This window comes from Phacochoerus africanus, chromosome 9, assembly GCF_016906955.1.
Source record: "Phacochoerus africanus isolate WHEZ1 chromosome 9, ROS_Pafr_v1, whole genome shotgun sequence".
In the NCBI taxonomy this organism is placed as follows: Eukaryota; Metazoa; Chordata; class Mammalia; order Artiodactyla; family Suidae; genus Phacochoerus; species Phacochoerus africanus.
In genome coordinates this window covers 69,628,420-69,646,845 of record NC_062552.1, presented here as the reverse complement: position 1 = coordinate 69,646,845, position 18,426 = coordinate 69,628,420, and the positions used below count along the sequence as shown (strand labels likewise).

Below are 18,426 nucleotides of genomic sequence, written 5' to 3'. Positions count from 1 at the left end.
ACCCTACCAAAAAAAGATTAAAGAACTCCTTACAAACATTTTAAAATATAATCCTATCGCTCCTTTTTATTACAGCTGTAATATAGTAGTTGGGTATTATAAATTGTGTTGTTCATAGACTTTTTTTAACTTTTTAAAGTATCATTGATTTACGGTGTCGTGCCAATTTCTGCTGTATAGCAAAGTGACTCAGAGATAGATAGACAGGTAGATGGGTATCTACATTCTTTTTTATGTTATTTTCCTTCATGGTCTTTCCCAGGACATTGGATATAGTTCCCTGTGCTATACAGTAGGACATTATTGTGTATCCATTCTAAATGTATTAGTTTGCATCTACTGACCCCAAACTGCCAGTCCATCGTACTGCCTTGGCAACCACAGGTCTGTTCTCCATGTCTGTGAGTCAGTTTTTGTTTCCTAGATAGGTTCATCTGTGCTACATTTTAGATTCCATGTATGTGATATCATATGGCATTTGTCTTTCTCCTTCTGATTCACTTCACCTGGTATAATAATCTCTAGTTGCATCCATATTGCTGCAAATGGCATTATTTTGTTCTTTTTGTGGCTGAGTAGTATTCCATGGTATATATGTACTACATCCTCTTAATCCATTCATCTGTCAGTGGACATTTAGGTTGTTTCCATGTCTTGGCTGTTGTGAATAGTGCTGCAATGAACATAGAGGAGCATGTATCTTTTTGAGTTACAGTTTCATCCAGATATATACCCAGGAGTAGAATTGCTGGATCATGTAGTAGTTCTATTTTTAGTTTTCTAAGAAAGTCCATACTGTTTTCCATAATGATTGTACCAATTTATATTCCCACCAACAGTGTAGGAGGTTTCCCTTTTCTCTACGCCCTCTCCAACATTTGTTATTTGTAGACTTATTAATAATGGCCATTCTAACCAGAATGAGGTACCTCACTGTAGTTTTGATTTGCATTTCTGTAATAATTAGCGATGTGGAGCATCTTTTCATGTGCCTACTGGCCATCCATGTGTCTTCTTTGGAGAAATGTCTATTTTGGTCTTTTGCCCATTTTTCAATTGGGTTGTTGGGTTTTTGTTGTTGTTGTTGTTGTTGAATTGTATGAGTTGTTAAAATTTTGCCATTCTTATTTTATCTATTCCACTTTCTGTGAGGAATGTTTTTCGACTATTGCAAAAGTTTAACAAAAAAGTTTAATATGAAAATGTACACTGCTCGATTTTTTTTATGGTAGTGAAACAGGCCCTTTGGAGATGGAACATGTGGAAGCAATTGATTTTTCTTTGGTGAACACAACCTTTCTTTATACTCATTCCAAGGCTTATAACATGATGATACTATTTTCTTGTATTATTGCCATTTCAGTATTGTTCTCTCACCCAGTAGTTGCCATCTCTGCACAGTCATCTATTGCAAGGTTCATAAAAGGATCAAATCCCCCAAGATTCCTTGGACATGTCCACTGCTTGATTTCAGTGATAATTTCTTGTCCACACATTTTTTCACTTCAGCAGGGTGAGCCCTGTTCATTGCGTCCGCTCTACAAGCTCAAAGACCTTGAAACGGGCTTCATGACCTCTCTCACACTCCCATGGCAGGCCCTAGGAACATTTTAAAGTAAACCCAGGAATTCTCTTTTCATTGGTACATATTTCCCTAAGTGTCTTTAACAGATTTGGACCTTTTTTTTTTTTTTAAACATACCACAATACTATTATAAACCTATAAAATTAATAGTAATTCCATTATACAGTCTAATCCCCAGTCCATAGTCAATTTCCCCCCAATTACCTAAAAAGAAAAAAAATTTTTTAAGAGTTGGTGATTTCAAATCAGGTTCCGAACAAAATCCACATATATCCTTTATTCGCTGTATCTTTAGATCTTTTTTGATTTGTCTTCCCCTCACCCCTACATCATCGTGCCATTTATTTGTAAAGGAGGCAAGGTTATTCATCCTGTAGAATTTACGACATTTGGCTGGTTGCATTTTTACTGTATTGTTTAGTGTATTCCTGTATCCTAGTGTTAAACTAGAGGCTAGGTTTGATTTGGGTTTCAATTTTTTTGGCAAAATACTTATCTATTGGGGATGCAGTGTACTTCCTCTGCATTATACCAGGCAGCACATAATGTCTAGTTGGTCTCAATTTTAGTACTATAATGTACTAAACTTGATCAGCCTAATCTAGCTATTGTCAGCCTTAGCTAGTTAGCTAGCTGTCTTTTAACACATGATATATCATGTTCTGGGAGTTCTCTTGTCATGCAGTGGGTTAAGGATCCGGCATTGTCACTGCAGTGGCTTGGGTCGATATCTGGTCTGGGAACTTACACGTGCCACTGGAGTGGGGGAAAAAAAGAAAAGAAAAGAAAAAAGATATAAGATGTTCTACTCTCAGCAGTTTTTCCTCAGCTTAAAGTCTATCCTACAGAAGAGCTTCCATTGGCTAGTGCCTAACCTACGAGGTCCTGGATGGGATCTTTCCTTGCATTCCTTGGCAAAAAAGTTCCCACCAGGCCTCCTCTTAGTTCCCAATGTGGTACTTAGATTCCCTCGTAGCAACGTAGCCAAGTGGGGTGTGGGGAGGGGGGTGCAGGGGCTTCTTTGGACGATGACTTTGTAATTTCTGGATTACTTGGCTCTTTGACTTTTGCAAGACCACATTTTTTGAGCCTCTACTTTTGCCAGCACAGCTGTGGTCCCCCATTCTAGTTGCTAAGGGTAATTAGTGTACTCGGAGTTCCAGGGGATGTTTTTCACTTTTTTTTGGTAAGGGTGTTGCCTGTACTATTTTGTTTTGTTTTTCTACCTTAGTTACTCTCACTGTTTTTGTTTTGTTTTGTTTTGTTTTGTTTTGTTTTGTTTTTGTGAGGGGATTCTGGGAGCTCCCGAAACTGCTCTGCTACTATCACCACTCCCTTGCTTCTCTGCACTCTTGGCATTTTAAAGTTTAAATTGTCTGCTAGTTAACCTAAATTCATTTATTATAGCCTCGCTATTGAAAGATTTTATTTGATCACTGCTAAAGTAATTGTGACATTTTTGCCATTCAAAGATTCTGAGATATAAGTGAGTATAACTTTAAGTATGAGTATCCTCTGGACAACAGTTGGGCAGTCTCTTGTCTGACAACTTTAATCTCCTATTTACATTTTCAGCCATGAGCTGTAACATGTTGCTATACTTTATTATGAAATTCAGAAAAATAAGAAGTGCTTTTGGACAAAGGGCAGCCAAGCAGGCCACCTGAAAGGCTCTGTGTTTACCCTGACACCTGATCTGAACAAGAATGATACTAAATTCAGATACGTGTCTGCAAACTTGCCTTGGATAGCATTTGCAGGGTATGTTTTATTTATTGGAAGTAGAAAGAAGATTAGCTGAACTCACTAAGTGAATGAGTCAGATAAGAATTTTGGGAGTTTAGGTCTGATCACAACCTTAAACATGCTGTAGTAAATGTAGGATGAGCTTTACTGTCCTAAAGTTTCTCATTGTCAGACTGAGCCCCTTCTCAGGTGTTTTGAGGTCCATGTTGAGATCAACTAAAGTAAATATTCTGGGTTTTTTTGTTTTTTTTTCCCTTTTTTTGCCTTTTCTAGGGCCGCTCCCTCGGCACATGGAGGTTCCCAGGCTAGGGGTCCAATCGGAGCTGTAGCCGCCAGCCTACACCAGAGCCACAGCAACACCAGGTTGGAGCCGAGTCTGTGACCTACACCACAGCTCATGGCAACTCCTGCTGAGCGAGGCCAGGGATCGAACCCACAACCTCATGGTTCCTAGTTGGATTCATTAACCACTGCGCCACTACGGGAACTCCTAAATAGTCTGTTAAAACTGTGCCTTTTGTGATATGCTCTGGGGTCAAGATTAAAACTGCCAAAATATGGGAGTTCCCGCTGTGGCACAATGGGCTAATAATCCGGCTTGTCTCTGTGACGTTACCAGTTCCATCCCCGGCCAGGTACAGTGGATTAAGGATCCACTATGGCTGCAGCTGTGGCTTAGGTTGAAGCTGTAGCTCAGATTCAATCCCTGGTCTGGAAACTTCCATATGCTTTGGGGGAAGGGGCAACCCAAAAAGAAAAAAAGCTGCCAAAATACGCATATTACCCAGTGAAAGTTTTTGAATAAAGGGTACATACAGCTGGGCAAAACTAGGTTTATGCTAGTGAATGGAGAGTGAAATTGTATGTCCATGATCATGGTGCAGCTATCACTGAATTGCTAGGGTCTTGAGGCAAACTTGGAGGTAATGAGGAGTAGTGAGAGCACAACTGCTAAAGCCTGGCTAACAGGACTGGGTCCTTCCTCCACCCTTTTTCTTAGTGACCTTTGGCAAGTGATTCAGTTTTCACATCTGTGAAGTGGAGATAAAACCAGTCTCTAACTCATAAACTATTATGAGGATTAAATGAATGTAGGTAAAGTATTCAAAATTAGCACCTGGCTGTTTGGTAAGCACTGTGTAAGTGTTTTCTATTGTTACTATCTCTCTTCGGCAGTTGTTTTTTGAGTTATATTAGCACAGCTTATGGAGGGTGAATAATACCTTTCAGTTATAGCAGTGGGGTTCTTTCATGACCTCCATCGAATATCCGGAACATTAATTACTCATTTGAATTAGAGCTGGTTGTGGCCAGGTAACTGACAAAAAAGAGAGAGCCTGTTGGTAGAGTAAGCTGATCCCCAAGTTGAAGTTAAATACAATAATTTTTGTGTTTGGTTTTGTTTTTTGTCTTTTTGCCTTTTCTAGGGCCGCTCCCTCGGCATATGGAGGTTCCCAGGCTAGGGGTCTAATCGGAGCTGTAGCCACCAGCCTACGCCAGAGCCACAGCAACACCAGGTCGGAGCTGAGTCTGCAACCTACACCAGAGCTCTTGGCAACGCCAGGTCCCCAACCCACTGAGCAAGGAAGGCCAGGGATCGAACCCGCAACCTCATGGTTCCTAGTCGGATTCGTTAACCACTGCACCACTCCATGTGTTTGGTTTTTTTTAAAGTGATGAGCTGCAAAAAGAATTGGTTATTGGAGCCATAATTTTCTAAGTAAGAGCCTCATGTTAATGTAGCTTTCAGTACTGCGAGGGCCAGGAATGGAACCCCTGCCACTGCAGTAACCAGAGCCACAGCAGTGACAAAGCCAAATCCTTAACCCACTGAGGACAAGGGGACTCCAAATTAGGAAGATTTTAAATAATAATTTCAATATGCAGCTGTAGTTTTAGTGTATTATTTTCAGACATTTTTTGAGGGAAAAATTCACATGGTTACTGATTTTTCTCCCAGGTAATGTGAACATTAGAGTAAAAGATGTTATAATGTTGAAACAAATTAATTCAGACGAATTATGGAATGATATTTTTATAGAAACATTTTCCATAATTTAAATGTTGCACTTTAATTTTTAGTCAGCTTTTCTATAAAATTTATAGTTCTTTAGACTTTTGTATAAAGTGAGATTCCTCTGCATCCCAGTGGGGTTTTTTTTTGTTTATTTGTTTCTTTCTTCTTTGTTTGACACAAAACTGTAGGAGCCATCAGCAAATCAAATTTTAATTCTTGGAGTTCTATGGTGGCGGAGTGGGTAAAGGATCTGGCATTGTCAGTGCTGTGGTGTGGGTTCAAAACCCTGGCCCTCAGAGTTCCTGTTGTGGCTCAGTGGTTAACGAATCCGACTAGGAACCATGAGGTTTCGGTTCGATCTCTGGCCTCGCTCAGTGGGTTAAGGATCCCACATTGCCGTGAGCTGTGGTGTGGGTCGCAGACTCGGCTTGGATCCCGCGTTGTTGTGGCTCTGGCGTAGGCCAGCAGCTACAGCTCCGATGAGATCCCTAGCCTGGGAACCTCATATGCCACAGGAAGCAGCCCTAGAAAAGGCAAAACAAACAAACAAAAAATTTTAAATCTGTAAAAAAATAAATCTGTACCATTGTACTTGACTCAGTAAGAGTACTTACAGTCTGAATCCTAACGCAAAGCTATTAGGAGATCACTACTCTTTAGAAAAGGGAAAAATGTATAGGAATAATCTATCTCTGTATGTCTTTCATAGTTTTCATTGAAAAATCAGATGACCAACAAGAAGAATTAACTAAACCTAACTTAAGAAATATGGAATTTAAATTTATCAAAGTCCAGAACACCTTGTTTGGAGTTATTTCCAGTTTGAGAGCTAGCTTAGTGGACCATTTTTAGGATTAGGAAGTAATACATAGTAATCCTAGTTCTCTGCTGGAGTTCCTCCTTATTGACACATCACAACTGCAAGTCCCGGGAGGATACCATAAGACCCCTAGATCTCTGATTTCAGCTACAATTTCTCTAAAATTAAGGTATTAGATGTCTTTGCTAATCCAAAAATCCAATGAAGATTTTTTAGTCACTAAACACAAATATTTAATTGTGTTTATTGTATGGCTAATTTTAACCAAACAATTTAGAATAAGATTACTCACCAGAAGGCTTTCTTCACTGTTTTTAACACATGCCCATGTTTTGTCAAAGTAAAAATTTAGTTCCCTATTTTAATGTTATTTTAAATTGCAAAATGTTTACCCTCAACATTAAAACCAAAAAGAATGTAATTTTTTGGAGTTCCCAGTGTGGTGAAATGAGATTGGCAGTGTCTCTGGAGCGCTAAGATGCAGTGGGTTAAAGATTGGGCATTGCCACGTCTGCGGCATAGGTCACAACTGCGCTAGGATCTAATTCCTGGCCTGGGAACTCCATATGCCAAGGGGTGGCCAAAAGAGAAAATGTTTTGGAATAAAAAATTTAATTTTGATTTTGAAAGATACCTGGCACTATCTATCGTGTGTGGTATTGGGAAGGTTGAGTCCAGTTAACTTCCAAAAGCAGCTATTCCTTTCTTTTCTTTTTTTTTTTTTTTGTGTCTTCGCCTTTTCCAGGGCTGCACCTGTGGCATATGGAGGTTCCCAGGCTAGGGGTCGAATCAGAGCTGTAGCCACTGGCCTACGCCACAGCAACTCGGGATCAAAGCAGCATCTGCAGCCTACACCACAGCTCTCGGCAAAGCCAGATCCTTAACCCGCTGAGCAAGGCCAGGGATCAAACCCGAAGCCTCATGGTTCCTAGTCCGATTCGTTAACCACTGAGCCACGACAGGAACTCCAAAAGCAGCTTTTCTAAGAAGTGTAGAAGGTAGGAAAACAACAGGCTTTATGGGACATTCCTGTGTGGTTTGGGATTAACTGTCTGGCGTTGCCACAGCTATGGTGCAGGTTGCAAGTTTGGTGCAGGTTCAGTCCCTGGCCTGGGAACTTCCACATACAGTGGGTGCTGCCAACAACAGACAAACAAGCAAAACAGGCTCTATGAACTCCAGCACTTAACGTTTTCTATCTTTAAACTGCATCTCTCCCACCACTCCTAGTTGTGATAGTCATTACTGCTCTGGCAAATGACTGGCAGTCTATTCTCAATCTTTCCAACCCCTCCCCCAAACTACACACATGTACACACACACACACACACACACACACACACCCACACACACACATACACACACACACACGCCCCTAATGAATAAAACAAGTTACTTTCGAATAGAGGATCTAATAGTCTATTTATAGTACATAAATTCCTCATCCTTGGTTTTTGAAATGTGGCTTTTCTCCCTTGCTTCAATCATACTGCTGTTAAGATCTTAAAAATTCTTCAGTTCACCCACCTCCCCCAATTTAGGATAGAAAGTCTGATACATGAACAACTCCAGGAATGCATATATCCTTTTCAGTAAAACTTGTAGATTATCTCTGCTTTTATTTATGTATGTGTTTTGAATTGATGTGAAGTGGTATCCTTTGGTTTTAATCTGCATTTTCCTAAAGATTAATAATGTTGATGTACAGATAACCATCATTTGGGTTTTATATATTAAACCAAAATGTGATGAGACTTTCTGATCAGTTTATTAAAATCATTTTATATCAAGATGTGGTCACATGAATCTTTAGAAAATTTTCAGATATACTGCTAGAAAAGTGGTAGACCAGACTATTAATGTTTATTCTCAAAGTCATAATTTTTCTGCAAAATTGTTACCTTCATTATTCCCACAAATCCTGAATTTTATTGGAATTTTATATTTTTAAATGTTTTAATTATTTTAAAACCATTTAAATAAAATAAGCAGCACACATGTGAATGTATTTAATGCCAAATTAATCAAATGTGGTTGAAGTATTTCTTGAGTGACCCAGGGATTTAACAGAAAGTAAAAAGTCTCAGCTGGAGACTTATTAAGGAGAGATTTAGAGAAAGAAAGAGAGAGATGGGGAGCACGGAGGACTATGGATGGGAAGAAAGGCAGAGGGTGACAGGTTTCTTTAAGTCAAATTTCAATAGTCTTAGAACTGCAGTAGGAAGAAGGTGTTGGGAAGAATATGCAACCTTCACTGTGGAGGAGGGTAAGGAGGGAAAAGGGGAACTCTGTTGAGTGCTTTACAGTTCCTTTATCTCTTTTAGTCCTCATAGAAATTCCATGAAGCAGCTGTCATTATTCCCAGTTGACAGGTGAGAAAACTGAATTATCCTGGAATTCCATTAAATTCTGAAGCAAAGAAACAAACTCAGAAAGGCAAATACTGTTATCACTTATATGGAGAATCTTAAAAAAAAAAAAAAAAAAAAGAACAGGAGTTGCCACTGTGGCAAAATGGAATCAGCAACATCTCTGCAGCACCAGGACAGAGGTTCAATCCCCAGCCCAGTACAATTTGTTAAAGGATCTGCCGTTTCAACAGCTGTGGCATAGATTGAAACTGTGACTTAGATCTGATCCCTGTCCTGGGAACTCCATATGCCATGGGGCAGCCACAAAAGAAAAAATAAAAAAGTAAAAAAATACAACAAATTATTGAATATATCAATAAAGAAACAAACTATCAGGTACAGAGAACTAGTCATGACCAGTGGGGAGAGGGAAGGGGGAGGGGCAATGTAGGGATAGAGGATTAAGGGGGACAAACTATGCTCTATAAAATAAGCTATAGGAGTTCCCGTCATGGCGCAGTGGTTAACGAATCCGACTAGGAACCATGAGGCTGCGGGTTCGATCCCTGGCCTTGCTCAGTGGGTTAAGGATCCGGCGTTGCCGTGAGCTGTGGTGTAGGTTGCAGACGCGGCTTGGATCCCGAGTTGCTGTGGCTCTGGCGAAGGCTGGCGGCTACAGCTCCAATTCGACCCCTAGCCTGGGAACCTCCATATGCCCCAGAAGCGGCCCAAGAAATGGCAAAAAGACAAAAAAAATAAAAAAATAAAATAAGCTATAGGGGAGTTCCTGTTGTGGCTCAGCAGATTAAGAACCTGACTACTGGGGTTCCTATCATGGCTCAGTGGTTAACGAACCCGACTAGTATCCATGAGGACATGGGTTCGATCCATGGCCTTGCTCAGTGGGTTAAGGATCTGGTGTTGCCCCAAGTTGTGGGGTAGGTCGCACATGTGGCTCACATCCTGAGTTGCTGTGACTGTGGCAAGGCCGGCAGCTGTAGCTCCAATTGGACCCCTAGCCTGGGAACTTCCATATGCCGTGGGTATGGCCCTAAAAAGACAGAAAAAAAAAAAAAAAAAAAAAGAACCTGACTAGTATCCATAAGGATGCAGGTTTGACCCTGGCCTCACTCAGTAGGTTAAGGATCCAGCATTGCCGAGAGCTGTGGAATAGGTTGCAGATGTAGCTCCGATTCAGCCTCTAGCCTGGGATTTTCTATATGCCGCAGGTGCAGCCCTAAAAAGAAAAAAATAATAAAATAAGCTACAGGGAGATACTGTACAATACAGGGTATACAGTCTTTTCCATTATAGTATTCTTTTCCATTATAGATTATTACAAGGTATTGAATATAGTTCTCCATGCTAGAAGTAGGTCCTCACTTTTTATTTTTTAATTGTCGTGCATGTCTTCCTATTAAATGTCACTTATATATTCTAGATAGAAGTCCTTTATTAGGTATATGGTTTGCAAATAATTTCTCTCTTTTTTTATCTTCATTTTATGACCCACCCATGGCATGTGGAGTTCCTGGGCCAAGGATCAGATCCGAGCTGCAACTGTAGCCACATTGGATCCGTAACCCACTGTGCCAGGCTTGGGATCGAATCTGCCTACTGTTGCTGCAGAGACGCTGCCAATCCTGCTGCACTACATTGGGAACTCCAGACTTTTCATTTTTGTAATGGCATCTTTTAAAGTACAAGTTTTTCAATCTGATAAAACCTAGTTCATCTTTTTTTTTTTTTTTTCTGTTATGGATTGTGCATTTGGTCTGAAATCTGTTTCTTCTGGTAGTTTTACCTCTTACATTTAGATCTATGATCTATTTTGAGTTAATTTTTGTGTATGGTGTGACATAAAGGTCTAAATGCACTGTTGTAATTTCTTGGGGTGAAATTAAATATTCTAGTCGGCTACTGGTAAATCCTTTTGGCAAAAGAATCATTTCTGTGCCTCTTGGAAATGTCATTGTATTCCATTATATGTACAACCTTGAGAGAGACCTTCTGGGGCAGTGAGGGATACGGCTGCCACCCACACCAGCCAGATCAGCTAGATGAACCTGAGGATCTGTGGGGTGACGTGTCAAGCCAGATTCCCCATGTCCAGCACTCTGTGGATTAAGATCCATGGTCAAATGAAAGAAATTATAATAGCTCTGTTTCTGTTTATTCTGTTCCCATAAGTACTCAGTATTATTTGATATGATTTGATATGCGGAAAGGCAGACTTCATGACCTCTTAGGTGTGTCCTTTAATGAGTCTTTAACACTTTGATGTTCTGAGTATGATCCCTTCCCCAGACCTACTGAATCTGATTCTCTATTTTAATATGCTTCTCAAATGATTTATGTGCTCATTAAGTTTGATAACCATTGGTCTATAGTAGAGCAAACTACACCCTGCAGACCAAATTCAGTTGCTAACTATTATTTATTTTTTCTTCCTTGGCCACAGTCTGCAACAGTTTGACCTGGGATCTCAGTTCCCAGACCAGGAATTGAACCCCAGCTGCAGTGGTGAAGGTGCTGAGTTCCAACCATTAGGCCACCAGGGTACTCCTCAGTTGCTGACTATTTTTATAAATAAAGTTTTATTAGAACTCAGCTATACCCATTTCTTTCCATGTTATTTACACCGCATGTGGCCGTTTTCATCCAACAGTAGCAGAGTTACTGAGTAATTGAGAAAGGGACCACATGGCCCTCAAAGCTTAAAATATTATCTGGCCCTTTTCAGAAAAAGTTTGCCAACCCCTGGAATAGGGAAAAAGGAAAAGTTCCCAAATAATATGTGGTAGATGACTGGGAGTTCAAGATGTTAACTAGGTCAGAACAGAGTCTTGACAGACAGGCAGATGAAGCCATTTATAGAACTTAATACATTTAAACACATAGACACACCTCATCTATAAAATTAACATGCTTTTTAGCTAGAAGAAAATGGGAATGATTGAAGTATAATCTGTGAGAATGTTAATAAAATGAACATCAGGAGTTCCCGTCATGGTGCAGTGGTTAACGAATCCGACTAGGAACCATGAGGTTGTGGGTTCAGTCCCTGCCCTTGCTCAGTGGGTTAAGGATCCGGCGTTGCCGTGAGCTGTGGTGTAGGTTGCAGACGTGGCTCGGATCCCGCGTTGCTGTGGCTCTGGCGTAGGCTGGCGGCTGCAGCTCTGATTCGACCCCTAGCCTGGGAACCTCCATATGCCGCGGGAGCGGCCCAAAGAAATAGCAAAGACAAAAAAATAAAAATAAAAATAAAATGAACATCATACCTAAACATCTATATTATGCTGATAAAAATTAAGATATTTAAGCAATATAACCAAATATAACTAGATATACACACCAGCAAACAAGCCTTCTTCACTTTGATACAAATATTTATATGCCTCTCCTTTATGTTTTAATAAACTTTTTATTTAGAATAATTTTAGATTTATGGAAGAGGAGCAAAGATAGCATAGAGAATTTCTGCATACCCTCACCCGTCTCCCCTAATGTTGTCACCTCACAACACCGTGGTACATTTGTCAAATCTAAACAAACAAACAAGAAACGTGGGTAGCATTGCTATCAATTACACTCAAACTACAATCTCCTGTAGGATACCATATTGCATGTAGTCATCATTATCTCCTTGAGCTTCTCTGACCTCATGCTGTCCCTGTTTTTCACCTAAGTATTCCAACAAAGCAGACACACAAAATATCCTGGTACCCCAACTCCTGCCACAGATCCTTTAAATGAACCTGGCCCACTTACAAAGCACTGACTGGATCCTATAAAAAGATACTAAAGAGATATATTTTTTTTCATTTTTTCTTTTTAATGGCTGCACCTGAGGCATATGGAAGTTCCCAGGTTAGAAATTGAATTGGAGCTGTAGCTGCGGCCCTACATCATAGCCACAGTAACATGGGATCCAAGCCTCGTCTGTGACCTACGCCACAGCTCACAGCAACGCCACATCCCCAACCCACTGAGTGAGGCCAAGGATTGAACCTGCATCCTCATGGATGCTAGTCAGATTCATTTTCGCTGAGCCACTATGGGAACTCTGATTCTCCTTTTCATCTCAAGCATTTTAGTGTTTGGAATCTAGTCTAAGGTAAAATTAAAAATCCATATGCATCAAAATTTTTATAGCAACATCATTTACAGTAGTGAAAAATGAAACAAGCTCCAATACTACAAACTGAGAACCAAGTTAAAGGAACACCAACCTGATGTCTTTTAATCTTTAAAATAAATATATAGACTATGAAAACAATGGGAAAATGCAGATTAAAATAATATTAAGTCATAAAATCAGAACACCAAATTTACACCCATATGGATTACAATTATGGAGAAGGAACATCTGAATAAAGATTAAAAAAAGAGATCAGGAGTTCCCATCATGGTGCAGCGGAAACGAATCCAACTAGGAACCATGAGGTTGCAGGTTTGATCCCTGACCTTGCTCAGTGGGTTAAGGATCTGGCATTGCCGTGAGCTGTGGTGTAGATCACAGATGCAGCCTGGATCTGGCATTGCTGTGGCTGTGGCCTAGGCCAGTGGCTACAGCTCCGATTAGACCCCTAGCCTGGGAACCTCCATATGCCGCAGGTGCAGCCCTAAAAAGACCAAAAAAAGAAAAAAAAGAGATAGGAGTTCCCTTGTGGCACAGCAGGTTAAGGTTCTGGTGTTTTCACTGCAGAAACTTGGGTTGCTGCTGTGGTGTGGGTTTGATCCCTGGCCCAGGAACTTCCATATGCCACGGCATTGCCTTAAAAAAAAAAAAAAAGTAATTTGCTCTGGATCACAAGGCTAATTAGGAGTAGAGCCAAACAGTCAAGCTGTAGTTCATGCTTTTGACTATTATACTTTTTTTTTTTTTTGGTGGAAATTTGCCTTTTAACTTGGGGATTTTATTTCAATCACTTTCATGGAGCCAAAAAAAAAAAAGTTTTTTATTTTATATTACCTGAGTATGTGTGTGTGTGTGTGTGTATGTTTTACAATGTTATGATTCAGGGATACGTAGAAAACATTTAGAGCTAGAAAGGATGTTCCCCATCATCAAATACTATTTTCATTTCTAGAAACTTTATACCCTACTGTTTTCATGTAGTGAACTGTTCGGTGTTTTCCAAATTAATTGTGTAGCGACATTAGAAAAGATAAAATTGAGTTGATCATTCACAAAGCTACCTGAAGTTGATGCTTATTAAGATTAAATGAACAGTTAATGACACCGAGTAAGGCAGAAGCAATGTGATAAATTAAAGACAGCATTATATTATGAGTCAGGAGACCAGAATTCAGGACTTCACTCTACAACTCAGATTACTAGTTTTCCCATCTACAAAATGAAGGGAGTGCACATCAGAGATGACAGATACAAGGTGCATGTGTTGCCACGCCCTGCTTCCCAACCCACAACTGCCATTACTCATCATTCAAGACATCATTTTGTTCTGGACCTGAAAACAGCTTCAGAATCCTTCCCAACACAGTGCTCAAAGCAGTTAGTACAGTTAATCACAGTTGGCACCCAAGTTGAAATCTATTTGTCATCTTTGATTTGACAGCCTATAAAGACTCTTCTCGTTCTAACTTCCAGAAATACAACATCAGAAATATGAAAACTGTGCCTAACTCAATATTTACTTCAATCTTTCCAGTCTCTCTTTTCTCTGAGTGTTAAGTTTACATCATGTAGGGGGTTGGGACATTGATCTTTTCATATTCTACCAGTCTCCCTAGTCTGGGCTTTTAGGCGTCCTAGCACTCTTTGTGTAGTGCCTTCACTGGTGAACTTTCCTTTCTTTATTCTTCTTTAATTTTTCATGGACAGTCACACAGGTTCTTGGGTGTGGAATCTCCTAACTTCTTGGCAATCAAAACATCTTCCTCAGCCTGTGTGTGTTAAATGCAAAGACTTTATTAACAGAGGAATTTCATACCTGCTCCCTGACCACTCCCAGCACTTGTCCAAGCATATTCCTTCCTACAGCCCTACCTCAGTTCCATAATTATTTGGTCTCTTTCCTCCCAGAAAATTAGTAACCAGGATAGGTCCTTAAGGCATTCATCTTCAGTTCTCAAACGTGTACCTGTCTGAGTCTCCACATTGTATATTTTGGTGTGGTATATTTTATAATAGAAATAGTTTACAGTTTTGCTTGTCTGCTTTATTATCACTGTGTAATCCTACAGTTGTAAATTGTGTGATTGTTGATGAGCATGCAAAAAAAAGGATATATTCAAGTCTTTAGATGCCTTCAGCTACTATTTTCAAGACTTGTGTCCTAATGGGTATCAGTGCAGCATGTGCTTGTTTGTCATCCTTGCTCTTGAAGTCAGTGGGAAGGAATGCTGTGCTTATAAGGTGGAAACCAATTTGATCCCTTGGTGTAGCATCTCAAAGGGATCATTTTACTTCTCATTTTACCACTTAATGCAACCAGGGCATTTAAAGGCAAAGGTTTGGCCATGAGTACCTTTGAGACAATACTTTTTTCTTTTACCTTGCATTTGGGATCCAGGGTATAGGATTGTAATTTCTAACTTTCATAAAGATGGTTTTAAAATAACTTTGCTGAAAGGGAATAAAAGAAAGGATAGTAATCTTAATTTGTTAGTCATCTCATAATTTACTGGCAGTAACTTGTAAGGAAAATAAAAGCAGCACTTAATACCAAATGGTTAAACAACACAATATGTTGCAATCCAACCTACAGTAGTGAGTTTATCTTCCTGGAAAAGGGAGTGAATGACCGCAGGCCTCCCCCATGGCACAGCTGTCAAATCCTCACTGAGCTGGTCTAGATGACATCCTGTTCTGCACACTGAATGAACCCAGAAGCCCCAGGCTTTGCCAGGCTGGATCTGGCTCTAACCAGTTCTTAATGTTTGGAATTGTGACATAACCACCTGTCTGATAGGGTTGAGGAAACAAGAGATGAACGAGGAGGGCAAAAAATAATATACAACTTAGTTCAAGTATTATCTCATAATCTTTTGCAGCTATTCCTATAAAATGATTCCAAATTTTCAAATGTCATTTAAGAGTTATTATTAACCACAGTCTTTTGTACTGATTTTCAAAGGTGTTATAAACTGTGAATATGATTTTGTAAGATGAGCTGGTGAGGCAGCTCTGATGCTCATAATGAAAGAAGAATTGGCCATTGGTCAATATTGTGCTCTTTTGCATTGGTTATTTCAAAAACTATATTAAGTATAAGAGGAATGAACATGAGATTCAATACAACTGAGTCTGAAATAAAACCATAAGCATGAATCCCTGGATGAAGAGGAGGAGTAGGGCTGTCACAGATCTGTGCATGTGCTTGGCCTCTGAACTGCATCTCACCCCTGACACACAGTACTCCAGGGACTTTGGTGCCATAACATTCATAAAATTCAATTTACTTGTCCTTAGTTTTTTGGTTTTTTGTTTGGTTGGTTAGTTGGGTTTTGCCACGCCCTGTGGCATGCAAAGTTTGGGGCCAGGGACCAAACACATGCCACAGCAGTGACAAGTGCCAGATACTTAACCCACTGAGCCACCAGGGAACTCCTGCTTGTCCTTAAAATTGGGATAATAGAAGTCCCTGCCTCAGAGGATTGTGAGAACTAAATAGTATATTTAACTTGCTCTGTACAGGACCTTAGAGGACTTGTTATAGGGCCTTGGTCAAGGACTGACAAATAGCTGATGTTACTACTGCTTCCAACACTGAGGAAAGAAGGACTTCACTTCTGATCCTGTTTCCATTGTCCATAGAATAAAGTTCATATTCCTTAGCATGACTTTTTTTTTTTTTTTTTTTTTGATCTTTTTGCCCTTTCCAGGACGGCTCCTGTGGCACATGGAGGCTCCCAGGCAAGGGGTCAAATTGGAGCTGCAGCCACCAGCCTGTGCCAGAGCCACAGCAACGCGGGATCCGAGCCTCATCTGCAACCTACACCACAGCTCACGGCAACACCGGATCGTTAACCCACTGAGCAAGGCCAGGGATCAAACCCACAACCTCATGGTTCCCAGTCAGATTCGTTAACCACTGTGCCACCAAGGGAACTCCAGCATGACTTCTAAAGCTGATTTTATTGTATGTGAGCAGCTCAATTTCCTGTGACCATTCCTTCTGCTCCCTGAATTGCAACCAAGGTGAACTTTCCAGAGCTTTCATACCCCTGTTTTTTTCTGTCTCAGAGTTGTTCTCTCTGGGTCACTTCTTCAAGATCTTGTTTAAGTGCCTCTTCTCTGGGAAGCTGTTTCTGACTCCTCTGATGCTCCTTGGCCCTGCTTTTTGTGCACCATAGAGGTATACCTATCCCAGTTATAACTTGTCACTTTGTACTGCTGTTACTTACCTACCCAGTACCTTGCTAGGTATAATGATCAGATGATCAGAAGTCATTACTTTTTCATTTCCATATTCCCCTTGTGGTGCTTGACACATAATTGGCGCCCAACAAGATTGATGAATCAATTGAATGAACATGAGCAGAAGTACTGTGGATACTCAAAAATGTTTGGAAAATAACTAATGAAAATTTATCTCTAGTTGTTTATGAAAACCTCATTTGGTTCATAGGAGTGAAGACCGATGTTATTAGAAGACATTTTATTTACTTCTGGTTCATGTATGGGATACATTTAATATGATTCTTGAGAAATTTGATCTTGCCTTTCTGTTGTTCTTTCATTCTTCAGGTTCTGGTTACAGCTACCCCTTGCTATAACTTTTGAACTATATTTGGAAAAATACTGGTCATAAAAAAAATGATAAAATTTTTCCTCATGGTGAATAAACAAGGGCAGACCCGACTTTCTAAGTACTATGAACATGTGGAGATTAATAAGCGCACGCTTCTGGAAACAGAAGTCATAAAGAGTTGTCTCTCTCGATCCAGTGAACAAGTAAGTTTCTGATTCTCTCTTTTATCTCTGCATTCAACTCAGCAGTGGCAGATCTGTTATTACTGAGTCTTAAGGGCCATCGTTTTCCTTGACCTCCATTCTTTTAATAGCTATTAGGGGAAATAACAAATGACATGAAATGAAGACTAAAGCATAGCTCTCTTTACATCCCCTTAAGAAAAATAAAAGCAAAGAAAACTAGGAAAATCTTGGGTTCGTATTTAGGTCAGCATATTTGTCTCACTGCACCATGGAAGTGGCAGCTCAAATTTACTCCTACTAATAGACATATCGTCTTTTTTTGTTCATATGAATTCAGCCCTTGGCACTCTTAGGAGTGCCTGTAGCAGATGGCTTTCTTTAAGCCAGAAGATGACTGTCAGATGAACAGTACAGAGAGTAACACTCAAGACCCACTTTATCCTAGAGGATAATAACATGATTCTCATGTGGAGTGCAGTTTTTTTCTCTGCTTATCATTTTTGTAAATTTACCACCAACATAATATTGGAATAAGTATTTTAAAAACAAAATGAACTTGATTTGAACTTACTATGTAGATGGGAGAAATGGAAGCTGAAGAATCCATATGACATAACAAATCTATCCATTCTGTGAAAATTGAGATTAAATTAAATCATTAAAATGATAAATAGGAATTTTTTAAACTGTGTTGTTTTTTTTAATTTTTTAAGTTTTACCTTCACTTATTTATCTTCTGATGCTCTTAAAACTGAGTTTAGGAGCTCCCATTGTGGCTCAGCAGATTAAGAATCTGACTAGTATGCATGAGGATGCGGGTTCTAGCCCTGGCCTTGTTTAGTAGCTTAAGAGATCCATCATTGCCGCAAGTTGTGGCTCGAATCTGGCATTGCTGTAGCTGTGGCTCCAGTTTGACCCTTAGTCTCGGAACTCCCATATGCCACAGGTGTGGCCCTAAAAGGAAAAACAAACAAAAAACCCCCCAAAACTGAGTTTATTTTT

General features: G+C 39.9%; 1 protein-coding gene and 1 pseudogene across 1 annotated transcript in view; one reads left to right on the top strand and one right to left on the bottom strand.

Annotated features, from left to right (window-relative positions):
• AP4S1 (adaptor related protein complex 4 subunit sigma 1) overlaps window positions 1-18,426 on the top strand; it is a 49,138-nt gene that overhangs the window by 8,218 nt on the left and 22,494 nt on the right. The window contains exon 2 of the mRNA XM_047797142.1: window positions 17,236-17,442. Within this exon, the coding sequence (XP_047653098.1) occupies window positions 17,305-17,442 (138 nt within the window). The 5' untranslated portion in view covers window positions 17,236-17,304. The remainder of the gene's footprint in view (window positions 1-17,235; window positions 17,443-18,426) is intronic.
• On the bottom strand, window positions 1,308-1,543 carry LOC125136373 (small nuclear ribonucleoprotein G-like; annotated as a pseudogene).